The sequence below is a fragment of the Accipiter gentilis genome, chromosome 24, assembly GCF_929443795.1.
Source record: "Accipiter gentilis chromosome 24, bAccGen1.1, whole genome shotgun sequence".
Taxonomy (NCBI): domain Eukaryota; kingdom Metazoa; phylum Chordata; class Aves; order Accipitriformes; family Accipitridae; genus Astur; species Astur gentilis.
The window spans coordinates 6,771,569-6,798,235 of NC_064903.1; the positions used below are offsets into that span (position 1 = coordinate 6,771,569).

The 26,667-nt window shown below is 39.0% G+C and overlaps 1 protein-coding gene across 6 annotated transcripts in view; it reads left to right on the forward strand.

Annotated features, from left to right (window-relative positions):
- TENM1 (teneurin transmembrane protein 1) overlaps nucleotides 1-26,667 on the forward strand; it is a 342,601-nt gene that overhangs the window by 260,680 nt on the left and 55,254 nt on the right. For all 6 annotated transcript variants that reach the window (XM_049827935.1, XM_049827938.1, XM_049827940.1 and 3 more), the window contains 7 exons: nucleotides 3,846-3,965; nucleotides 5,736-5,997; nucleotides 8,566-8,833; nucleotides 13,934-14,077; nucleotides 18,749-18,998; nucleotides 19,894-19,914; nucleotides 24,047-24,279. In XM_049827935.1, the coding sequence (XP_049683892.1) occupies nucleotides 3,846-3,965; nucleotides 5,736-5,997; nucleotides 8,566-8,833; nucleotides 13,934-14,077; nucleotides 18,749-18,998; nucleotides 19,894-19,914; nucleotides 24,047-24,279 (1,298 nt within the window). The remainder of the gene's footprint in view (nucleotides 1-3,845; nucleotides 3,966-5,735; nucleotides 5,998-8,565; nucleotides 8,834-13,933; nucleotides 14,078-18,748; nucleotides 18,999-19,893; nucleotides 19,915-24,046; nucleotides 24,280-26,667) is intronic.

Here is a 26,667-nt window from a genome sequence, read left to right on the forward strand (position 1 = left end):
TACAGTAAATGACATCTTCTGGTAATGTGACACTTGCGAATTCACAAGTTGCTTGACAGAGTTCCACATCTAGGCCTAATGTCTCAGCCTGAGGTGCTCAAAGAATGTTGGAAATTTTAACACACAAAACAAAAGCAAAAAAATAGCAGATAAGTAGCAGTAGAGGTGGTGGAATGGTGGTAGAATAATAAAATGCTTTACAAGTAGTGAAAGAATGCATCTAGAATTTTAAACTTTGATTTATATTTTAAATTAGAGATGTCAAACAAACTGCCTGATGGCAGAGAGCTGAGACCCGCAGAGCTGAGATCCTCAGTTACACATGGAATGACCCATGAAGCATTGGCAGAGAATTCCTACTTCTTTTAGGCCACCTGCAACCCGTGGGAATCTCTGCTTTCTCTCAAAAAGCCAACTGCTCCCTCTGGAGTTGCAAATTTAGTACAGCTTGCCAGGGGACTAGAAACATTTTTAATGCATTTGAAAACGCTAAGGCAGCTTATAAGGGACATGTTCCTTCCCAGCTCCTCCGAACTAGAAAAGACAGTTTTTTTCCCTTACTTTCAAGTTAAAACAACTTGGACAGCCTTAGTCCAAGATTATGCAATCGTTGCAAATAGGTGACTGTTGGACACGTAGTAGGAGTTATTATCCCCCATGAGAAAGAAAAGCAGGCCAGTCACAAGCATGTAGAATAAATCTTAGAGGCTGAGAATAGAAAAGGGACATACAGCACATCGAGGAGGCATAATAATCTTTAGAGGTTTCTCTGATAAGAAAAGCAGTGAGTGGTAGCAAGGTCCACAGCTCACCTGGAAAGGGGTGAATGTTGAAGCAAGGAAGCGTGAAGTGGCAGTTGAGTATGAAGTGACATCACTGCAGGGAACATGCTCTAAAAGCTCTGGTAAGGAAAGGAATTAAGTGAGGTCTTCTGGAAGCAGCAAAGCTGCAGGGAACCTGCGTGCCAGCATGCCTCTGGGCACGGTGGTCCACTTTGTGAGCTGTCAGGGTATCGGGAAAGGAGGGAGAACCTGCGGCAAACTGGGGGGTGGTTTGTTACCTCCCTGAGCCTTTGAGATTAGTGCTGGTCATAAAGGAGCTGAAAAATGTTTCCATACCTGCAGTAAATGCAAAAATTAAATCTAATTCTGATCAAACGCTCAGTCGGAGATTTAGTAGGTGCTGGTAATTCAAGAAGAGGCCAGAGAGTAGAAGACTCTTGAACTTAGAGTAGGTAGTAAAAAGGCAGTAAATAATGAGGACAAATGTAGCAACAGAGGCAGGCTTAGAACATTTAAAATCTAAAAGATTGCAAAGACATTTCAGTACAGATAAATGTAGAATAATGAGGTGTATGAGTCTTTATCACATACTGTAAATGTGTGTGGCTTGTAAAATACGACAAATCAAAAAGGAGCAAGGAAGTTGAAAGATAAGTCTCAATATTATTTATGAATAATGAGAAGTAAAGTGAATGAGTAGAGGAAAGAAAGACTATGTGTGAAATAATGAAGACTTTGATGAGTTGTTATCGCACAAGTCTGTGTGCTTGGTAAAATATGAGGACAGAGTAGAGTCACAAGACAGGTCTGTGTGGAACGAACAGACAGGAGTACAAGAATAATGTACTGAAAAATGATGACTCTTAGGGGTCTCTCTCTCTCACACCAATGTGTGTTGTAAATACATGGAGTGCGCTAATAAAGGGATTAGAAAAGGAAAGGCAGGTCTGCTGATGTTAGAAATACGAGAAAACAATAGAAACTGGTATTTTCTGCTCTAACAAATCAAGGAGTAATTGAACCTGGCTGTCCTGTTGAGTGAGTCTCGTGAGTCTGTTGAGACACACAGGAGCTTGATTGCCTTCGGTGGAGCAGCAGGTTTTGCCCACAAATAGGGCCGCAACCAATTCAGTTAGTGTAGAAAACGAACAGGTGGTAAATCAGAACTCTGTTTTGCATACTGGCAGTAATGCAGCCTCTCCCATTCCTCTGGGGTTTATCAGCATCTTTGCTGAAAATCAGCATCTTTCTATGTCCTGGGAGCATGGAATTCATATTAGCAACTGTGGTGAATGGTGTACTCGCAAAGAGGTTAATTTTTACCAGTTGCATTTTCTCAGGTCACAGTCAGACGGGTTTGATGATATCATAGTGATAAATTAGTGTGCTGTCGAGTGGCTTTGGAGAATGGGATCTTATGAAACAAGTCCGAATTTTCAGAAATTTATGGTCTCCAATATGTGCGTATGATTTCATTGGATCATGATCAATTAATCTCTCCAGGGATATTTTTTTAAATTCATGTATAGACTCTTAAATATCCTTCATCTGAGGAGCTATGAAGTTTTTCCTTTAGATTACATATTCACTGTGTAAAGGTAGGATGTGTCTGTTGAGGTCTACCGTGACCTTTCAAACCGAAAGAGAAACATAACGATGTCTAAATTTATGCTTATTGTTTATATTGAGTACTTAATGCCAGTTACCTTTATAAGTATTCTGTTGCTCTTGACCCTAAATGTCTTAACGTTATCAAAAGACTTCTACATACACTGTTCACTTAGTTATGTGAAACCACAGTTCCAGGAAATATGTGCAATTGTATCATTAGATCCCAAGACCTGGATCCATTCAGCCGGTGGAGGTATGCTAATGTAGCATGCCTGACGGCACGGAGAAAAATACTGAAAGGTGTTTCAGTGGAACATAGCTGTGTAAGACCTTAGAAAAATCCCACTAGGTCCTAATCTGCACCGTGACGGTATTTCACACCTTATTCTTCATCCTTGATGAGATTTGTCTCCTTTACATTTCAGTCTTCAAATATGTAAAAGGCTAAAGCTAAGAAAGAGAGAGTAATTTCTCCACCATTTCTGGGGCTAGGGTGAAAGTAATGGTCTTAAAGGACAGCAGTGGAGGTTCAAATTAGACAGTAGGAAAAACTTGCCATGAGTAAAGCACTCCCACAAACACATTGGAATGGGTTACTTGGTGAGGTTATAGAGTTAGACAAGCATCTGTATGGAGTAGTGTAGGTATAGTTGATCTTACCTGAGGCAAAGGAATGGACAAGATAAAGTCTTGTATTTCCTTTCAGCTCTCATTTTCTATGATTCTGTGATCCCGTTAGCCTCTGATTAGACCCACTTAGTAATGAGTTCACTTTTCTGTCCGTTGACTTTGATGTGCTCTGCTCTGCTGCCATATTCCAACTTCTGTACTGGAATGGGAGGATTTTTATGCTGGAAAGTGGGTGCAAGTCCAACACATCCCAGAGGGAATTTAAAAGGGCATAACATGTGATGGGGGATTGAGAAAAAGGTATGTTATGCTTGATTAGGTGCTCTCTGAATTTACCTATATAAGTTTCTGAAGTTCGGTGAAGGACCATGTGTCTCGCTGCTGCCTTATCACATTAGTTCAGCTTTTTCCTAATAGACAGCAATGCCCTATTCTTAGCAGCAGAGAATGAGGTTTCATTCTCCCCTTTCACAAATCATCACCCCCTAGAGCTGCAGCAAGCTAAATCACGCTATCAGTGAAACCTTTGCAGTGCTATTCAATGGCAGAACAAATGGTATCCTGAAATAGAGCCGGAAATGGAAATATATTCTTGATACACCAGCGATTCACTGGAGAGTCTGGGTGTCGTCTTCATGAGATAATGGTTTTTCAAATCAATCTTTTGGACTTGTTTGAATTTTCATTCAAAATCAACAGTCAAAATGATAACAGAGTAGTTCTGTCTCTCTGGGACAGAAGTATAGCACAGTTTCTGAAATCAGTACCCTTCTCACCCTCCTGATGTGTCTAACATGTTGCCTTCTGCTCTTTTTGTTACAGACGGGCATGTGTCATTCGAGGCCAGGTGGTAGCAATAGACGGAACACCTTTGGTTGGAGTGAACGTCAGTTTTCTGCACCACAATGAGTATGGATACACCATCAGTCGACAAGATGGAAGGTCAGCCTTTCATATATGGTCTTTCACTGGTTTAGATTTGTATAGTTAGGGCCATGTACCACCTTCTAGTCGTGCAAAATCTTCATAGACATCGCTGTTCACAGTGTGGATTGAGGATGTCATCTGGCCCTCTGCTCTAGGATCACATTTAGGTAGAGCTCTCTGTGGTAGTGGGACCAAAGAAGGAGAAGAAACCTGAACAGCAACAAGATTGCAATGACATTCAAACACCTGGAGTCAAAATGTGACAGTACTGCTGTAACAGTACCATCCTGACATTTGAATATTTTCACTAGTCAGATTTTCCAGAGAATTCCCTGTCTTCCCTCTTTTTTCTGTTGTTAAGCTTGAATCTTCCAAGTAGTTTATTGAGGTGTCAATGAAGTTAACTCCTTTAGTTGATCACCTGAGCCACACTGGTGAAAGTGAGGACAGACTCTTTCCAGCGCCAAACTGGTTAAATTGCTGTTCCACAACCAGTCCTAACCAATCCTGGCTTCCCCTTCTTCCCCAGCCTTGTAGGGCTTAGTTCAGTTCTCAAAGAGACATGAAGTTCCTATATATTCTATATTGCACTCCAGGGTTAGCCATCCCTTTGCAATAGGGTCATGATTTGCTCCTGAACTTGAATTAACCTGCTAAAGGCAGTTTAAGACTTCATCTTCCTTGGCTGTGTTGTGAATTACAAGAAATCAGAAACTGTCTTCCAACAGGGAAAGAGTATAATTTGTCACTGTTTCCACAATTTTATTTTTTTTTTTTTTTGGTTTGGCTTTGTCAATTTATAAAAGTAAAGAGCATGCATATTTATTCTACCTTAGTTTATTGACTTTCAAATCGCACTACTGAAAGTTAGTAATTATCATTTCCTCTTTACGCTAGCCTGGATAAAGTTGTTGCCTTAAAATATGCTACCTGTATTTCGCTGTGAATGTAATGGGTGTCATTTGGGAAATGTGATGAGATATGCATAATTAAGTCTGACTTCTTATCGCAGTTTGTTACCTTCAAAAGCCTCCATAATAAATGCATTCAATAACAGAGAGAGTGAAGTATCTATTTACATATTACCTTGCGTTGCCTGACTATGGATGTCAGAAACTCAGGAAATTGAGACTCTATATCGTGCCTTCTATGTCCCACTGTTTTGCAGCCCAGATATGCCAAAGGTTCTTCACAATAGCTCCCAGAGGATCACCTGCCTTATGTACAAGAGCTGATTCTGTTCTCAGTGCAATTAATCGGCATCTTTCCCAAAAATTTCATATCCTGCACAGAGGGGTCTCCTGTTCAGTGTACTCAACCTTTTCCTCCTGCTACTTTTAGAAGAAGGGAGAAGGACATGTTAATAAAGAAAAGGCCTAACAGGCTTTAAGACTTCTTATTCTGCATTCTGTACCTGCACAGATTATGAGTAGCATCCTTTTTCTGCGCTAGGAATTTCTTTTCATATAAACCAAAGTAACTGGGTCCACACTTTTGTTATGGATGACTCATTAGTATTGATTCTAGTTGATAAGTAGGGGGGGAGGCAGGCCAAGTAACAGCGAAGTACTGTACCTTGCTGTTGATGCATACAGGGAGAAAGCACAGAGAGGTAAAGCTTCTTTCTAAGTACCAGGGTGACAGCAGGAAGGTATACTTGAATGATTTCACATAGTGAATTAAGGGCTGTAATAAGCCACATGAAGTTTTTGTTTGTGATGCATTGGAAGTTGTGGTAATAATATGATAAAACAAAAAGAAAGCAATTTGTTTTCTCTTTTCCAGTTTTGACCTTGTGGCTGTTGGAGGCATCTCTGTCACTCTAGTTTTTGACAGATCTCCTTTCCTATCTGAAAAAAGGACACTTTGGTTGCCTTGGAATAGATTTATCATCGTAGACAAAGTTGTAATGCAAAGAACAGAGTCGGACACACCATCTTGTGACATCAGTAGTTTTATCAGCCCAAATCCGATTGTACTCCCTTCACCCTTGACAGCATTTGGAGGGTCCTGTCCCGAAAGAGGAACCATTATTCCAGAGCTACAGGTAATGAAAAGACGTTCATGTTATCAATTTGTTGAGTTGCAGAACAGGTTCTAGACAATTTTAGATGATGATACCAGATAGTGAGCAACTGACTGCAGGGATGTTATTCACTTGTCAGAATGATACCAATGTGTATCTCCTTAGTACTGTTTCACAAGGTGCTGTTCTCTTTTTTTCTTTCCTTGTTTTTTGTTTATATTTTAAGGTGCTTTGTTTCTTACCTCCAAGTAGAAGTGGGGGGTCCTAGCATGATTTATTATTGAAATCCTCATTTATTTATAGTGATGCACAAAACCATCCCCAGGTTACAGATAAACAGTACAACTTCCCCATGCATCAATGTGAGGCATGACGCAAAATGCTTTGAAGTCTCCTAGGGATGTTTCATCCGTTCACATCATCTAGATCTTTACAATGGCATCTCCTGCTGTATGTTAGCTTCTTGGGTTTTTTTACTTTTATTTCCAAGGTAGAGCAGTTTTAACACAATCTTTAGGATTGTTTTTATGTAAATGTCTTTTTTCTTGACGCTCCCTTAAGTGTTTAGAAGCAATTTCTAATTAACCTTGTATTTAACTGTTCTTTTATTTGGGACTTAAAAGAGGTTGTACAAGTCAAACACCCGACAAAATACAACTACAGAGGTTTAAGGTCATGTTAACCCCCAGAATTTTTAGTATGTTGTTTGAGCAGTTAGAGTTCAAGCAATAAGGCCTCTTTTGGGTTCTCTTGAAATTTCACTGGGCAAGTCTGGAAGATATTTTGCAGGCTACCTGTAGACATGAATATTTCCAACCTTTTCTCTTTTTCTCGTAGAAGTGTTACTACTGATTAAAAGCCTTTATTCTACATGTAAGAGACCTCTGATTGAACTCAATTATGACTAAACATCTCCATAACTATTAAAAACATTATCATGTTTCAGCCAGTTGATGGCCATAGTGTTGCTTCACAGAATGTACTAAGTGAAACTAATGAACATAAAATAAGAATAACTGATGCACGCTAGTAAGAAAAAACTGGGTCACATTACTCCACATGAGGTATTCCTGGGTCTTCTTTAAACAGCAAGGTACCCAAAGATGCAGCCTACTTAGAGAGAAACTGCCCCCAGTCCTTTTTTTTTTGTCATTGGAGGGTCCTTAGAGTGTTAAGTTTTGTTGTACAGTACTGGGAAATGAACAAAAAGTAACCCAGAATAATAGGAGAACGAGATATATTAGCATGTATTAATGCATGAATATTTCTTCCTACTTTTCTATTAAAAAATGAGAAGAGATGTCAGATGTATGACAGAGGGGGCAGCTGGGATGTCAGCAGGAAATAAGGGGAACACTGCAAATCAGGAACAATAAAGGGAGCAGGATTTCCCTGGCAACACTACATTTCATATGTTGAAACGACAAGTGCTGGCAGGCCTCCAGCTGTACTGCAGCAATCCTATGACAGTGATACTGTTGCAATGTGTAAATAAAATTGTTTTGAAAGTGAAGTAATCCATTGTTAACAAGAAGAATTTTAAAACTGGGGAATATAAACAAAACAGTTTGTATTTTTCCAAGCTTGAACCAATTCAGCATTGTGACAGGTTGGTTTTTTATTGTGGAAATACGCTAAAATCATTAACGTTATTAAGCACAGTCTAGTTTTCAGTGGCTTTTGAGTGACTGCAGTGGCATCCTCCAAGAAGCTGCTCTCTCCTCTTGCCTGCTCTTCCTCACAGTCTGTCCCAGAAGACCTCCTTTCTCTCAGGAGATCACAAGAGCTAAATCCCCTTTTGTAGCTCCAGGGCCCACATCATTCAAAAGGTCAAGGCCAGGTTTCTTTTCTTCCTCACAAGCTCGCAGTCTTTGCAGTCCTTCTAGTTGCCGAGGGCTTAGCTTCGTTGCAGCCGCGATTGATACTACCCCACAGTGGGCGTATCCAAGCCAGCTTTAATCCAAGTGATTCAGACAGCGGCGCTGACAGCAGTGCCGTGGGATTTGAACTCCGTTGCACACCCCAGGGACCTACCTGTTAGCTAGCTGACTCCGACACCCAGACTGTTCACCTTCGTTGCCGCGTGTCCCCAGTTAGCTTGTTAGGTTCCTTATGGTGCGCCTTCGTACGCCATGCCCCTTCTGGCTGGAGCTTAGCCTTACTGCAAGCACTTCTGCACTGAAGATGGTTTAGCAGGAAGGTTTGGTTATTTCTTAGCTCTCCCCAGGTCAGAGGTATTACCTCTAAAGCAGCATAGAATCTTCAAATCATAATGTAGTATATGAACTATTTAAAAATAGTGCATATTTATAAAAAGTTTTCAATTGTATTCTGGTTAAGAGCACTTGTTAAGTAAACCAAATAATAAAGCCAAGATAAAGCTGTAGAGCTCATGTGTATGAGTATGCCCACAGAGGTAGTATTTGCTCCTCAGTAGATACGTTGTGGTTTAACAGCAGCCGACATCGGTGTTTTAAGTGGTACTGTGTTCACATCATGACTGTGAAACGTAAAATAAGCACCCACTGTTACTATTAAAATTTTGCATTTTTCGTGGCTATAGATATAATGATGTGGTTTTTTCCCAAGGTGGTCCAGGAGGAAATCCCAATTCCTTCAAGTTTTGTGAAGCTGAGTTATCTCAGCAGTCGAACACCGGGTTATAAAACTTTGCTGCGCATTATTTTGACACACACAACCATCCCTTCTGGAATGACGAAAGTCCATCTGATAGTTGCTGTTGAAGGACGTTTGCTTCAGAAATGGTTTCCTGCTGCAGCCAATTTGGTATACACATTTGCCTGGAATAAGACAGATATATATGGACAGAAGGTTTCTGGTCTGGCCGAGGCGATGGGTATGTACAATCACCTTGATGTAAGCAGAAGCGCTCACACACATCAAGCCAGGAAAATGAGGCTGATAAATTTTGTTGCTGCACTTACTTACATTCTTTTAAATCAACTGCCTCCTTAGCTAAAGTGACTTGTATGATTTCCTAAGAACATTTATTTTCTTGTTCTTCCAATGTCATCTTTCTAATTTAATCAATTTGAAAATCCCCTTTTCCCTCAGAGAATGGTTATGTACTAACGGCATTATATTCAGCTGTCTTTGTTTTTGAATGTTACTTTGAATATGACCTTTGGTGTGTCATTGTTTCTGTCATTTTTTGGCTGTGACATTTAAAATGTCATTTCCACTTAGGGTTTACAAAATTCTAACTCTTAGGCATCCTTTCTTACTACATTTCACATCTCCAACAGTTAAAACTTCTTGATTTGTTGTTTAAAGAAAGATGTTTATACGAAAATCATCATGTTTCATAGGCTTTCTTTATCAAGCAGCGCGAGCAGCTATTCTGAGAACTGCTACGGAAGTGCTGTCTGTGCAAATACATGTTATTTAGCTGGCATTTTTTTCATTAATTTCATGATTTGGTTTTTAAATGGCTTCCTATTTTTTTAATTGAATTTGGGGTTATGTTGCTTAATGGACTAATCTTATAGATACTTTCCATTAAGATTATTTACCTTACCGGCAAAGCTTAGTATTGTGAATAAGCCCTATTCACTTCCTTGGCAGTGTCGTTTTGCTTTTTAAGTCAGGGGAATTACAGCAAGCAGCACTGGCAGGATGAGGCCGTAAAACAAGAATAGCAAGGGCTACTTGGAGCCATCTACCCTCGTGAGGAATATGCCTCGTTCCCTATATGAAACTGCTGTTCTGAGGGGCAGCCAGAAGCTCTCTTCAGGATCTGCTGTGTTGTCCATACATGCAGCGTGCCTGCAAATCAGCTCGTGCAAAGGCAAAAGGAGCCATCTGGGCTGCACAAGCCCTGAACTCCCAGAGCATGTAGTGGGTGACTGTGTTAGCGTGTCCTCCCCGCCGGGTGGTCTGTGAGGCAGCTGCATGGAGAGGTGATGGAAGAAAGGAGGATTATAACATTTCCCTAGTCCTTTCTACTTAGAGAATGATGCAAACGTAGCCACCAGTGTCCACAAAGGGTTATGAGTATGGAGTACGATTTCCATCACTCGATGCACATAGGAATATATCAGAAAACAAAGAGCTTATTCTAGGGCTGTGGTCCCACAGTCTGCTTCAACAGCTACAGCTGCTGCCAGAAGGGACGTTCCCATGTTCTTCTCTCCTTACCCCTGAGCCACCACTGACATTCATTTGATCATGAAATGAGCCAGATCAGGAACAAATTCAGCTGAAAACTGAAGCAACCAGAAAATAAATGATAAATTTTCAGCTTCATTAGTTTCCTGATCTGCTATGAATGCTAGTGCAGAAGTGCAGGTCTTCTCATTCCAGCTGTAGCCCACACATTACATCGGCCCAAAGTGATCAAAACTGTACCCTTAGCGCAAGGTCTTCTAAATTGCCGCATCATCTAGCATATCTGCAGCTCATCTACCACATCTGTGGAAGGGTGGACAACTTTTCGAAGGAGGGCTCTGAACATGCCGGGTAGCAGGAGCGCCCCTTTTCAGCCCGTCTGTCTCTCAAAACCTTGTTAGGGGGCAAATCTAGCCTTAGCCCATTACAGACGTAGACTCCTTCTAGCATTTTGCAGTGAGGGAAGGTATTAAATGGGTCCTTGGCTTCACTTGCACATATCTGTGCAAATCCAGAAGTGGAAAAAAAAATTCCAGTGGGCCCTTTGGCATTCCCATGGGTGATCAGGCAGGACCAGATGGGTCAGGGGTGCCACCTGGGGCTTTCCTCGGCACAGCGACACATGCCCTGTGTTCAGTCACTGCACGTTATCACTAGCACACACATTTGAGAGGGAACAGTCAAGTATGCCTGCTCCCTCCACATCATTTAAGAGTCTTCTGATGATCATGAAGTCCATTATGTATCGGGACTTTAAAACAATTTAAATCAAATACATAACATCTTATGAAATGATAGTGTAGTTACAGATTCCCAGATTAGATGAGCATAATATGTTTAAATATGAATAAAGCTTATGCAATAGTGCTGGATAACAACTTTTAAATTATTTAATTGGTGGTTAATTTTTTTCTTTTCCTTAAAGTTTAGGTTAATTATGCTTCTTTCAAACTAGAAGCAAAAAATCTTTATATTTTAAGTGCATTCTTAGCATGCTTTGTTAGATTCCAATAAAGCTTTATTTAATTTGACACACTGTGGTACTCAGGGACCTTTATCTGCATCCATTATATGAATTTTTGTCAAAATAATTTCCTCTGCCAGTATATTACCAATATTTAATAATGCATTCTGTTCGGTTTTCATTTTAATTAAATTAAATTGCAGCAGGTTGAAGTGCTGGAACTCAGGAATATAACCATCTGCTTTTGGTCTTATAAATACTATAAACATCTTTATTTTTCTTCAGGTTTATTGACAGCAACAATCACATAACCAGTTACAGAAAAGACAACTTTCTGAGCATATTTCCACACACAAGTGGGTCTGTTTCAATTGTTTGCTGGTGTTTGTCTAGTTCCCAAGTCCCTAACAACAGGCCATCTTCTCAGAGCAACAACTGAGACTATAAACTAACATTTTTTTGTTCTGAATTAAAAAAAAAAAAAACATGTGAATGTTGACACACAAAACCTTGGTGGTAAAGTCTATGTCCCCTTGTAATTTAACATAGGTAAAGGAAGGATTTCAGTAGAAATCTCAATAAATGCTCCTGTATAACTCTGCACATGCTCAATCTTACTCCTGCAAGCCCTTGCATCCCACAAAGCAGCATGAAGTGGTGAGCGAGGACTAACCTTTCTGGGTGTAAAAATAAACCAGCTCTCAAGCAGTCTTCGGTCTTCTCGGTTTATTACTCGTTACTTTGGTTGAGTTCATGATGTTCATTGTTTGAAGAAGTAGGTTGCTGCTAAGTACAAATATTTGAGGAGCGGCTGAAGATAGAGGTTACTGTCCTGCTTAATCTTGTCTTTTATTTCTTACCTGTATTTTGGCAACAGCCCTTAGACTGTGTTATGCTGGCACTACTGACAACTTATTGTTCAGTCTTCTAAATAGTGCTATGAAAAGAAGAGATTTTTGGTACAGATTATTTCAGTAAATCTTTTTAAATCCTTTTTGAGATTGTAAAGAGTTGTACTTGCTGGTTGTTAGTGTCCAAAAACATAGTCACTGCAGTTGTCCTTCATGCAGTGAAATCTCAGTCACTGCAAAAAAGGGCTATAAATTAATTAATTTGACCAGAAAGTAAACACCCCACAATGAGGGTAAACTGACTGAGATTGTAATTTCATTTACAAAATTACAATGTTTCACAAAACCTGCCAGTAAAAAAATACTTGTTTTTCAAGTGGCACTGCAGTCGCTTAGTTGACTTCACAATTGTTAGCTTTGCCTTGACTACTTTGCATGCAAAAAGATTGATGGGAAATTTTCATGGCTTGTATGTCAGTACCTCCAAGTAGATGGTTCAGGAGACCCTGCTTTAAGATCACAGAGATAATCCTTTTTAGAGCATAGACTTCTTTCATAAATATGTTTAAGTATACACAGAAACATGGTTGTAGACACAGCCAAAGTGAGTGTATGTCCACGTGTCTCTTCACTGATGAGAAGGGACAAAAAGGCAGCTACGCCCAATAACTATGAGAGCAAGGAGCTTCTAAGAAAGGGGATGGATAACCCTCTAGAGGGTATTTGGCAGCTCAAAAACATCAGCTATAGGCAGAGAATAACAGATGCTTTAAAGTGTAGCTGCAGTTCTAGTAAATGTGCCACTGTGGATCCATTGGCACAGATTCTCAGATGGTGTAAATCGTTATACCTCCCTTGACCCAGATACCAGCATGCTACCTTACAGCAGCTGGTGAAGTGTCCTGTGGGTCTGTAACAGTTCGTGGAGCAGGGCTGAGGGACTGACTGACTTGGTATTTATTATAGGTCTTCTCTCTTTTCAAGTATACACATCTGACCCAGGACTGAATGTGTTAAGTAGATGAATGGAGTAAAGATGCAAACATGTAGGTGGCAAGCCTGAGGTTGCTTCATAGGAAAAATCTGCCCTTTATCTTCTCTCTGCATTAGCACCTAGAAAATAGCATGTTTGATTACTGAACCTCGATAGCTCAATCCCAGCACAAGATGTGGCTGTTCTGGAAAAAGCTCCATGCCCAGAGTTGGGCACTCAGCCCAAGGAGTTACCCAGAAACATGGGTGATGTTAGTCATAAGAGCTCCTGTAACAGAAAAATTGGACAGTGGCTGCTGGACCCTCAGACTGAAAACCTATCATGTTTGAAACATACAATATTTACAGTACTTAAGGAGATGTGATTTTCACAAGTCAGTTTGCCATAAAACATTTATCTTACAAACACAAATGGTCCCTGCTATAGCTGGACACAATATTTCAATTGCATCCCGTAATGGGAAGGAGTTTTGGTTAGCTTGAGCACCCCCAAAAACCACCATCCTTAGGGAAATTCAAGATATTCAGCAGATATTTTGGCCCGCTGTAGAGGGAAGCCATGTGATGTGCAAGCCTGTTAAGATAAATGTTTAGTTCTAGGAATTTTCAGCTTGGCAACCCATTTCTGCCTAGCTACAGTTTTTACAGTTAGCAAACAAATTAAAACCAGTTTGTTTTAACATGGATTTTTTTTCTATTTAAGCTGTTATTCAGGTAATTAGCAGAAATGCAATAAACGATCACATCAGGAGTCACTGGAGGAGATTTATACTCCTAAGAAATCCATAACTGATACAACAGAAAATTTTATGCTTTGAAACAGTAGTAACTATAGCTGTAATAACATACTAATCTCTTAAAACCCTTTTTAAAAAAATACCACTCAACAATAGCAATCAGGCACAGGAAAATTAGTGGCATCATTACTTGACAAATTAATATCAAAACCTGGAATGAAAAATTGCCTAGTAGTTCACAGAGGAAAAGGTAGACTGATAGATCTTTAATTATTTGTTTGCAGTGTCAGTGGGATATGAATATGAAACATGTCCTGATTTCATTCTGTGGGAGAAGAGAACAGTAATCCTTCAAGGCTTTGAAATGGATGCTTCAAATCTGGGAGGCTGGTCTATAAACAAACACCATGTATTAAATCCACAAAGTGGTAAGTCCTTCCTTTATTAACTGGCCATGCAGAAGAAGAATACAAATTTTAAAGGAATTAATTGTTCAGATTTTAAGCGTTACACTTCCTAATGTGTAATCCTCTTTCAATGTGCACCCTCATTTATTGGGAACTGAACTGCAAATGCCACCTGAAAGGATATTTTTAATGTTCTGGCTCCCAGGTATTAAACATTAATATCACTAACTCTCGCGATCGCTAGCACATTGCAGTCGTTTGGATGGGAAAAGGGCATACTAATTTAGGTTTGTTCTCACACTGTTGGTATAGAAGTACCACATTTCAGGTCAGTTTATAGTGTGTTATATTCTCACTGAAATGTCTATACCCCTAATTCATCCTATGACTAACGGTGGTTAGTAGCATCACAGCACCAGGGAGACAAACCATGCATGAAAACAGGCTGGCTGAGTGAGAGGTAGCACTTCTGAAACCACCCTGCCCGTCCAGTATGCAGAAGCTTTTGTGGCTGCCCACTCTGTGGAGAAGCACAGTAAGTTACTCTTCAGGACAAGCAGTCCAGTACCTTTCAAGGCATTAGAAAAAAAACTGCAAATGCTTTGGGTGTCATAACATTAACCCCGCATAGAGATTCTTCAAGCACGGAGACTTGAATCTGTTTTCTCAGTGCTTTTATTTTATTCCTGGGGTTTTTTTCTTTTCCTCCCTTAACATCAGCAATCAGGAACTAGTGGGATTAAATTATTAAAACAATACTTGTAGTTAAATTATGGTAACTAGAAGAATATGATTTTGCCAATGAACAGATTTCACTGTCCAGGGTAAGAGAAACTTGGGGTCAGATTTCAGCCCTTATAAATCAGCAGAGTATTGGATTCAGTAAAGTTCTCTCAATTTGCTCCAGCTGAGAGTCGGTCCACTAAAATCTGTTTTCATCTGCAGACTTCTGTTAATGAAGATTCATGCACAGATGTATAGCTGTCAGGTTTTTACAAGTTCTGTTGTTGAATGTGCAGCTACAGTATAAATATTCCAAATACAAAAGGTCAGATTTAGTTTGTAAATTATCTGGATTTCTGTTTTGATTTAAAATAGTTTGACATTTTAAACAGCAGTTCTTTCATACCCTGTCTTATTGGTTTGTATAGATTGTCTCTTTTAAATGCCAGCTATTGACATTTAACACAAAGAGAAATCTGACCTCAGTCAGCTCAGCCCCCAACTGTGAGCCCCATAGTCTACTCCTTAGTGCCAATTTACCACTTGCATAGTTTAATTTCAAGACTAAATTGCTGGCAGTAACTCCAATTTATATGACTATCTGCTAACTGCAGTGGTTACTACTATAATTCACCTCATAGGCACTAACATGTTCTGAGATTTTGTAAAGTATACAATTATAATCTGAGCAGGGTTAAATCATTGCTTTCCTGAGCACAGGGTATACAGAGACAAATTGTTTCCTGGCCCTGTCTCAGCTGCGGGGCTGAGAACACCAGAGAGCACTGACCTGTCAGCCACACACCACCTCCTCTGAACCATCCAGGCTGTGCCCAGCGCCCCAGCCCCATATCAAGGATGGGGCACATGCAGCTCCTTATACCTGCTCCTCTTCCTCGCGTGTTCCCGCTGTGCTGGGCACGATCAAGGCTGAAGTCAGGGGGAAGGTGCTAAACATCCTCACCCATTACTTACAGAGACACAGTCTGGGGAGGGGAGGGCATAAGCACATCTGGCTTGAAATCAGCAGGTCTCTTCTGTTTACAGTTTGCATGTGAGAGCATCTCTGGTGAGGATGACAAAGCCCAGCCAGAGCTCAGTGATGTCTCAGATGTTCCTCATGATTATAATAGGATTTGACCATGCACACCTGGCTTGTATAGAGGAGCTAGAAAAGCAGTTAGGAGCAGAAAAACAATGACTATACCATAGCTAGTGCACACCTAACAGAGCAGCCTGTAGGCTCACATTAAAGCAGCAAAACCAAATAATGAACTGTGTTAACCAAAAGGATAAAAATAACAAGCGTGCTTCTGGTCTTATCTAGAAACTAGTGAACTGCTCTTCCATTTCAGATATATAAAAAGTACTTTAAATAAGGACGAGACTATGATTCAAACTTAGAATTAAACATTTCAGACTTATCTCCATGCCACCGTGAGTGAAATGAAAAGCATGGGTAGCCTTCTCAAGTATGAATATATTGAGATTTTTCACTTTTAATTAGAACTTTCCCTCTGTATGTATGAAGAGCTGCTCTTTTTGGAAGCATGAAACTTGCATCTGTTTTTGAAACACCGTCACTGGATTAACTACAGAAATAGCATTGGAATATAACAGAAATGTCTTTCTAAAAATTCTCTATTGCAAATTACAGTTTTGTTTTCAAACTAAAAGTGGAGCTTATATCTAACTTCAGCCACTAAGCTTTGTCTTCCAGCAGGTCTGCTGCTGCGCACAACGTTCCTTCTCAGAAACAGGGTGGATACGCTTATCTCCCTCCCCATAAAGGCTATTCATTTTAGAGATGTTACAAAATAAACTAAGTACAACAGAATAGTTGTGAAAATAAATAGTTGCAATTTACAGAACTGCACTTCATAGCATAGTCTAAGCTGTGGAGGTACAAGTACTAACATGCAGAAACCATAGCAAGTAAAAACTGTGTTCTATTGCCAGATCTAGGTATCGTCAGAAAAAGAAAAAAAAAATGTCCGATTACAGCAGCATAGATGTGAACTAACATATATTGTTCCAATGTGGCTGTCACTGGAAACTCAAGCTTTTTAAATGTATACGGTTTTGCATCAGTGTGACTGTTAGGTTAACAAAGGATCATATCCTGTTCTCAGCTATACTAAACTGTTCTTTTCCCACTTTTTTTCCCCCCATCAAGTTTAGAGGTTTGATCACTTCTAATTCATGACACGAAGAGAGTTTAATGTTTTCTAACACAAAGGTTTTGGTCAGTTTGGAAGACCTTCAGAGCATTTCTCATAATCAAGAAGAGAACACATACCATAAATACTAGTTCCTGTGTAGAGTCCTTTTAAAGACACCTATATCTCTTGAATACAAATGAATGTGCTATTAACTGATTTTTCAGACTATTCTTTGGATTAGTTTTCTTCTGATGGGCAAGTGTATTGATTCTATTTTTATCTGGGGGAAGGAGGAATAATTTTACAGAGACTTTATGCTTTAAGGCAATTTTAGCCCCAGTACAACACAGCACTGACTAAAATTAAAGCAGGAGCTCAAAAGCCTGAAATTAAGCACATGCTTACATTTATTGACAGCAAAACATATTCTCCAGAGCCCTAATTATTTACTAGCATATTTGTATAAGGCAGTTGAAAGATTACCTTTACATTGTTAATTTCAGACAAAGGGCAGCATCTTCATTTGGTAGTATTTACATCCGGTGCATAAGGGAGGATATTGCCATCAATTTTACTGACATATTTCCAAGATGCTTTTTTTAAGCCAGTGTTCAAACAAATATATGTATTCTGTCCTCTATTGTTCAGAAATAAATTTGTAAAAAAAAAAAAATTCCTTTCAAAATAGCTATGGCAACACTCAATTTCCAAGGCAAATTTTAGCTTCAGACTTACCCAAAAGCCACAAAAAAAATAGTTTAACAAAAATTGGTAGAGACAGTACATAAATCCATTTGCTGTACTTTGGGAAAACTCAGATGTGTCTCAACACGTACTTCCTGCAGTGTCTAGAATTTTCCCAGTCTAAGAGTCCTCCAGAAAGTGCATTCCCTTGTGTTTATTCCTTTAATCATGCCACTTCTCTGATGAAGTACTGGGCTTTCCAAGGGAAAGGATTTGGGGCTGTGGTCTAAAAGAATACCCATCTTCTATTCAGAAATAGGCAAAATCTTACAATAACATGTCATTTTAAAAGGTACTTAACTATGTTACCACATTGTTATTTAAAATAAACACTACAGCTATCAGCTTGAGAAAAATACATCTTTGTACTGATTCTGGTATCACCAACCTAGTAATTGGGAAGACTTTCAACAATGTATGCTGCAAAGCAGTACTAAGATACTGACCCATGGGAAAGTTGTTTTAAACTTTATGGCAGAACTTAATATATTCTTGCTGGTAAGACATTCACTTGTGCCTCAGAATTACTCCTTGACTCTTAACTTGGCCTTGCTGCACTTGGCACCATTTTTATATACCATGAAGGACTTGCCTTTAAATTTGAATATTGATTTTGTACTGCCACTCAGTGCTCTTTTGTGAAAAATGCATAGTAGTCCTGCTATTAATCTCCTTTAATTAAATATTCAAACTGCCTAAGAAATTCCTCTGCTACCTAATAAAAATTTATGAATAAAATGAATATTAAAGTAGTAATCCCCAAGAAATCAGATAGCGCTGCAATTAACAGTCAATTTGTTAGAGCATTAACCAACCATGAGTTCTCCTCATGATGTTGGCTTTTAAAATAGCCACTAACCACTAATCGACAAAATGGTGATGGTGAAGCTTGGGACTGAACAAAATTGGAAGGGATTAGTGGAACCTGGTGGCAGTCTTTAGAAGATCCAATGTTTGTTGCTGTTTTGGTAATCTGGTTTTCTAGAGGACTGCATAATCTAAAACAGCAGAATAGTTTAAATGCTATACATTTGCTTTTTCTCTCTGTTTTCTCCCCCCTCAGGAATTGTACACAAAGGCAATGGTGAAAACATGTTCATTTCCCAGCAGCCGCCAGTCATCTCAACCGTGATGGGCAATGGACACCAGAGAAGTGTTTCTTGCTCCAACTGCAACGGTCTTGCACTCAACAGCAAACTCTTTGCCCCCGTTGCTCTTGCTTCTGGGCCTGACGGGAGTGTGTATATTGGTGATTTCAATTTTGTCAGACGGATCTTTCCCTCTGGAAATTCAATTGGCATATTAGAATTAAGGTAAAAAAAATAATTAGCTTTCTCAGACTAGTGTTCATTAGCCTGGCTGTGATATGCCTATGAAAATTATGGTTAGCCTTTTTTCCCTTGCGACTTAAAAAAAGCAGCCACATTTAGTTGCCTTGTGAGCATATGTCTCATCAACTGTCAAACTCATCAGAAAACTTACTTTAAAGTCTCCAGTTAAAAAGGGCATCTTAAGTGGTCTTTAGAACAGGTTTTGCGTAATGAATTTCTACAAAGTGCAGGATTAATAGAGCTAATTTTTCTTCCTGTGAGATTTTTCATACATTTTCTCAAAAAGTTAAAATATTCCATGAAGCGTATTTTTGAAGAAAACCCCATAATTCAATAGCAAATATGCAGAGTACCATGTCAAGCCACAGCATTGTGGCTGAAGATAGGCTAACCACATTTAGAATTAATACAGTGGAATTGCTCCTGGTCTGTAACAGAAGGTGTGACTGAGTTTAAGCAGACAAGAGCAAACCCAGCATTGCAGTCTGACCTGTCGCAGGCTCGGCCTGTGCCACCGTTAACGACTCCCCTGTAATTATGACCCCAGCTTCCCCTTCCCTTTCAGGCCCAGAGGGGAAGGCAGGAAAGAATTTGGACACTGGTACACTAGATTTCTCTTGCTTATACCCGTGAATCTCCCACTAGCTAACATTGCTGGTGATGATGTGTGCTGATTGTTCAGAATTCACTTGGCGATTTTCAGGCAGTGGAAAGGAAGCGGTTTGAGAGAAAGAAATAATACTAACAGGATAAACAATGTTTTGTTATTGGGATACAGCTCTGTGAGCAGTCAGACAAAGAATACAGTTTTGTTGAGGACTAACATTTCTTGTCTTTTTCTTTTTTTTTTAAAACCTGAACTGCTCTGTCTTCCTAGGAATAGAGACACAAGACACAGGTATGTAAAACACAGTAACAGTAATATGTGAACCGTGTTCAAGGAAAGTCATACAAAAGTCCTTTTAGAAGTCTGGATATAGAGAAACACTCTGAATTTAATAAATACAAATGTTAATCAAATTCACTTTTGTTTATAGTAAAGTAGGTTTGATTCGTTCCCTCTGAAGGAATGAAGTCTCCCTCTAAAAATCAGTTTGCTGATCACAAGCAGAGATGGAGAGGCTTAAACCCAAAAGCAGGGAATGCATTTCATAGCTGTCATATTCATTCCACATGGTGTTTAAATGATCATAGATATAGCCAGCCAAGGATACTGGAGTTTTAGCAATAAAGAAATAATAAAAAAGGCTTTAGAGTCACACAAGAGGACTGCGCTTTAGCAGCTCTAGGATACTATGAACTTTAAAATCTGCCACAGTTGCTACAGAGGGTGCACAGCAGACCCCAGAACTGAGGATGCTGTGTCACAGCTCAGTCCTTACTTTTCTAGCTAAAGCAAAAGCAAGTGGCTTCCCCCCTTTCCAGTTAGCATTTTGGCATTGCAATGTAGGGATTTCTTTAAAAGAATGAACATTGCTCATTAGGCTTCTGTGACAGACAGTGAGGGGATTGGTTATAACAGTCCAGCTGCAGAAATGATGTTGCATGCTAGAAAGAGATAGCAAGGCACTTGTATCCTTAGAAACAAAATTCTTAGCATTTGAGTACTTAAATGAGAGAAATAAACCAGCACTAGTACAACCTAAGCTGATAACTTCATGGCGTAGTAGGAAGCAGAGTGTGGACTGAACATGTGTTTGCAGGGTGAGAGTACTGGTTGGAATTACTTGCTTTAGCCACAAGAATGCTATTGAATACTATAGATTATTTGCCAGCCTACTTACAGATGATGTCACATCTCATATATTTTACAATGAAAACTTAAAAAGAGTAACTTGTAGTTGGTAAGTGCAAGGTTCTGGTTTTTAGCTGAAAGATTGTTTCCATTTGCTTTAAACTGACCAGTATCCTTGTAAACTAAAGCAGCAAATTGAATTACTTACTCTGTAACACATTCAGAACATGAATCAGGTTTAAAATTCAGGGGTTTCTTTTGTAAAGTAGAATTTTTTTAATACTTATTCACTAGTACTGGTTTCTTGAGATGAGCTTAAACCTTAGTTAAATCAAGTTATGACAATACTCAAGTACCCCAGCCCTATTAATTACAACAGTAATTGCCTCCGTCAGTATTCTGTCCAAGTGAAATCTGTGGAAAATTGGAGGAAATCACGTGAAGTTAGTGTAGTCTTTGAAGTTACAGGGGAGTACTCTGCAGTCCCACTGTATACCATTCTCTTGAGGCTGTAAAGGCCATAGTCATGGTGGAAATTTCTAGGATGCTCAAAGAAACACATGGAAGCAACAACTAAAAGATGTCAGAGGCTCATAACAGTCCAAGCAGGAAAAGGCTTCAAAATCCAGTTCCTCAACATAAATTTTCATCTCCAAAAGAGCAGGGGGAAAGGGTTCATTTTACCAGGACAAGGAAAATACTGTGTAAAAATGGATAGAGTTTGGACACCAGTAAACAGAGAAGGCCACTGATCTTATTTCTTACTATTTAAAAACAACTTATCCCATTTTTCTTGTCATTAAGATTTTAATAAGGAATAAGAAAGCTGTTTAAGAACTGGTAAAAATGGAAACTAGGCTTTGAGGTTACAGTGAAAAATTTTACTACAGGATAGTAATGACCTGTTCTGGAAAGATTCATTGTAAAACCTAGTCTACTTGATATAGGTTTTAATAGGCTAATTTAAATAAACTCAGATTTGGATTTGATTGGAAATTTCTGCAAAGATAGCAAGTACTTTATTTTGTTCCATTTTTTACTAATACTCTTTAAACATTTTAGTATGCAAGGCTTTAAGCATAAACATCAAGAACTTTCTAACAGCAGGTCTATTAAACGTAATGACAAGGATGACAGAAAGTGTGTTTACAAGGCGAGTATATAATGACCCCTGGTTCTGTGCGGTTTCTGCATGATGAACAATATGTTTATTCAACATGTAGAATTCTCCTTGCAACTTTGTCCACAGAGATATTTTATTAAAAAATCATCTTTTGGCTGGCCAGTATCTTCTGAGCTCACTCCAGAGAACACAAATGATTCTTAATGTTTTCAAACAAACAAAATTTTATAATGCTGGTGGTACATAATTTGGCATTAATTGCTTTTAGCTCATCCTCTTACTCATCTTTCATCCTACCAATATCCTCTCATTCCCTATGTTTCCTCAGACTGGGCCTCACATCTGTTCCCCAACTGTGGGAATATCTTTCCTTATATTTCCCCCGGAATATCTTTTATAAACATTTGTGACCAAGGTCAGCTTTAAGCTAGTCCAGCTTGTAGCCCGATCCTCAGAGATGCTGAGTAGTTCCTATCCCTTTTTGGATGGAGAATGATAACCAAGAGAAATAGGCCCAAGCTCTATCATATTTACTGTGGTACAGCATTAGCCTTATCACTTATAAATGGCAATAAGATTTCAGCTGACCATCTGTTAGAAGTTTATTAGCAATATATACTCAGTGGATTCCTAAATTAAAAGATATTGGCAAGTAATTTTTACATTGTTTTGCAACATTGCTCAGTAAGGTAGACCTGTCTAATAGATAACTAATAAAGCCTAATATCTGCCTCAGCCAAGCAAAAATTTCATATTTAAAGAGGCTCCATCAACCTGAAATCAAGTCAGTAGATTAAGTCAGTATTACCTCAGACATTACATGTCTGTCCTGGAGCCTCTGCCAGTTCTTCAGTTCTATTTTATTCTAGATTCTTCCTTTCCTGGTTTGTTGTGGCACAAAAACCGAGCCCTGCAGAAGGACCTGTATGCCGAGCGTTGTCAAACCCACCACAAACAGAACTGACAAAGCTGAGAGGACTAATTCATTTCCTACCTTTGTTGCAGCTATCTTGTTAGTTAATTGTACCAATGTCAGTGAAATGTCTCAAAAAAAAAAGAATCTGACGATCTTTTTAATCTGCGGAGCAGATAGGGAAGTCCCATATAGAGTTACAAGGGACATGGGCAGGTCAGTGTCTATCACAGTCGCCTGTCAGAAACCTCATCCTCCCACCAGAGAAACACGGCAGTGATAAAAATACTGTCTGAGCTCCTAACGCTCTGCCAGGCATTGGCCACCCCTCTGCCTGTGCCTATCTCCCACCATTTCAGGAATCAACTGTGTGATTTAAAGGATCTATGCTTACCTGGACTTTTATTTTATTTTATAATCAGGGCTATACAGCAGTCTCACCAGGCTCAGGACACCAGCTTGGTTTGCCATGTGCTTAGACAATTTCCTCAAACTGGAAATTAACTTTGCACTGAAAAAGAAACAAAAAGTCTTACTGGTTAATAAGATGCAGCCCAGTTCTCTGATGAGAATTTATGATCCTCACCATTTAATTAACATATGTAAATATTTTTTTTAAATAACATTTTATAATCTCAATAAGGCACTTCAGTGCATGAATTATGGTGCATTAATTCATGCCTAGTTGCACTGACACTACTTGGCCTTCTGCCTTGCTCCTGACAATACAGTCGGCATGAATTAAGGTACCATATTTCACACCTTCCTATTTCCTAAGGTTTAGAAACAGATAAAAATAACCAAGAGTGGGTATTTGTGCCCATATAGAACAGTCTGTGATTCACTTTGCTGCAACTCATAGATTTGTTTTCAGTGCCAAGAGTACTAGAAATTATCAGGTATAGAAAAATGACCTTGCTTTTGATAGTAATAATTATAACTAAGCTGAAGTCACTCCAGTTGGCTTTATACTGGGTGGCTTGGTACTGATGGACAGACTAACTCCACCAATACCACTCTCTGCATAAGCTCACTGATACGTAGCTGGCTGGTCAGGCTCTGCAGCCAGTACTAGTTCCTTCCTTAGCAGCAGCAGTGCCTGCGTGAGCAACATTAAAGCTGGTCTCACTTATGCCTCTGTCATCTCCAGATCACTGAACAGATGCCTACAGATAAGTAGAATACAATTGTTATGCTGCCACGAACAGAGATTAAGAAGAAAAACAACTTAACTTTGATGCTCTTCTCTTCTGTTTTAGTACAAGCCCTGCACATAAATATTACTTGGCCATCGATCCAGTGTCAGAATCCCTTTACTTGTCAGATACTAACACCAGAAAAGTCTACAAAGCAAAGTCTCTCATTGAAACAAAGGATCTGGCAAAAAATGCAGATGTGGTGGCAGGAACAGGTGATCAGTGCCTTCCGTTTGACCAGAGTCACTGTGGAGATGGCGGAAAGGCATCCGAGGCCTCTCTCAACAGTCCAAGAGGTAAGAAAAGAGCATATCTGAAGTATTTGGTGTTGGCCATCTGTTTTTTTTCCCTTCCATTATTTAGAAACTCAGGTGCAACTGGATGTACAAAACCGGGTACGAGGTGATAATTTAACCAACTATAAGCAAGCCAAATTATTTCATAAAGCTCACTCATGTTTTTAATACAGCCAGTCCTTTATGAGGGAGCAGCATGAACAGCAGACTCCAGCTCTGAAATACTCTTTTCTTGTGTGGCAACACTCCTCTTACTACCTTTCAATTGCAGGGTGGCAGCATGGAATTATATTTAACTTTTAAGCAAATACTATGATCACAAAGTCCATTTTTTAGATTTTATGCATTCAGGTGATTCTTGTAATATTAATGGAGCTCACTCATACACATCAAGTCAGGGCTGTTCAGGTCAGGCAGTCAGCAAAATCAAGTTTATTTGGAAGTCTAGTTTGTCCTTCCTTATTAAATGCACTTTGCCAAATACTAGCATCTCGCCTACTGCACATGAAATAAGCATTTTGCTGCAGCCTTCCTGTCCAAATACATCCTGTATTGTCACAGGCAAAATGCGTGCGAAGCCTTGAATCCCCACCAGCGCCACAATTAATCCCCTTGCAGTGTGCGTTAGAACTGTGATAAAGTCTCTGGATTTGGTGCTCTAAAGCAGCTGATCACCCTCAACTCCCACTGAAATCCCTGGAACAAAGGGTACTCTGCAGCTCCTGTGGCACAGCCCTGCTGGGCTTTTAGCATGCTTCCCCCGTAGCATACCACTCTTTCCTAATGACTAGCTCTAAGGAAGGGGTTTGATTATTTTTCGTAAGCTAATAAAGGAAGGCTGTATATCAGTAGCAAATTAGAATGTATATCCAGGCAGAAACGTCTCTAAGACAAGCAAATAATCCTGTTCTAAGGCTTAGCAAGAGACACGTTGTAATTATAGAGTGACTTTAACATGTCTTTAATGATAGAAGGTAAGTGTGAGGTAAGTACAAATAAATGTTAATCTTCAGGCAGCTAATTAATGTAATGAATCAATTCTAAAAATAGTAGAAAACAAAGGGGTTCAGATCCTTTAGCAGGAAAATGATCGATGTTTTATTGCTGATTACAATTGATTATATCTAATTACAATACAATTAGTAGTTCCATCTTATTTTCTTATTGGGGTACTATGTTGGTGTAAATTTTTAATATGCTATTTACTTTAAAAATGCCCATGCATAGCTTGGCTTCCTTAACAGAAGGTTCTAGTCAAAGAAATTAAGAGGAATAAAAGTTCAATTCATGAGTTCAGGGGCAGCTAGCAAATATTAAAAAAATAAACTGTTAGCAGACAATGGCTCATATATTGGCAAATTCAGGTTTTGGCTCCCAGCTGCTTTTGATTTATGCATCTACTTTAAATTACATCAGTTTAAAATTGCCAGATTTGTTATATTTTGGATTTTAATCTCGAGAACTATGGACTACGACATGCCCTTTCGTACAGGGCCTAGCAAAAAGCAGCATCAACCTGTAGTCACCAGCACAGTATGAGCAATTAGCTGTGTATTATCATAATGACCTTATAAGTGCCTGTCCTTGTTTTCCTCTAAGCTGTAGGAGGTTGAATAACCTTGGAAAGTAGTAGGAAGTACTTGCCTGGTACCCATAGATCTATTACTTAAGAAGCCTGAAAGTCTCACATACTTAAATACAGTTTTAGAGATTCTTTGGGAACCCTTACTTTGCTTGTTCTTGGAATAATTGTCAAGTCAGAAGATGTCACATTTCTCCTGAAATAACATTCAAACAGTTTACCCAGAAATATTTTTTCTAGAAGGCGTGAAACACTGACAAAAAATTTTGGTGAGTCCACAGACTCACCAACATCTCATCCATGTTTAAAAATACTTGAACACAAAGTAACATAACGTTATGTAGTATTTGACCACAGAAATAAATTAATTGCTTCTAATTTCTCACCTCAGATTTTTACAGTGCAAAAAAAGTACCTGATAATGCAGATAAAGACAAATTAATTGCAAAGATATTATTAAATATAATCACTCACGTTACTCAATGACCAGAGAAGATTAGCATTTATTTTTAAGCTGATACAGAAAAATTTTAGCTTTTTTTCCTCCTATTTACCTTTCTTAGTTTTGTCTTGAGTATTCCTTTTTTTCCTCATTATAAATGAAAAATAAGTTTACCTCTTACTTGTTAGAAAGGTAATATCTGAGAAAGAACTCCATTTAGTGGCCATCTGGCCTTGGTTAGTTACAGCTCAGAAGTTGTATTCTCATTTTTGCTACCGGCTGCTTGTGACTCTTATCTATATGACTCAGTTTATCCATTTGAAAAATTGATAAGAAATACCTACTGTGTAACACTTGTGAAACT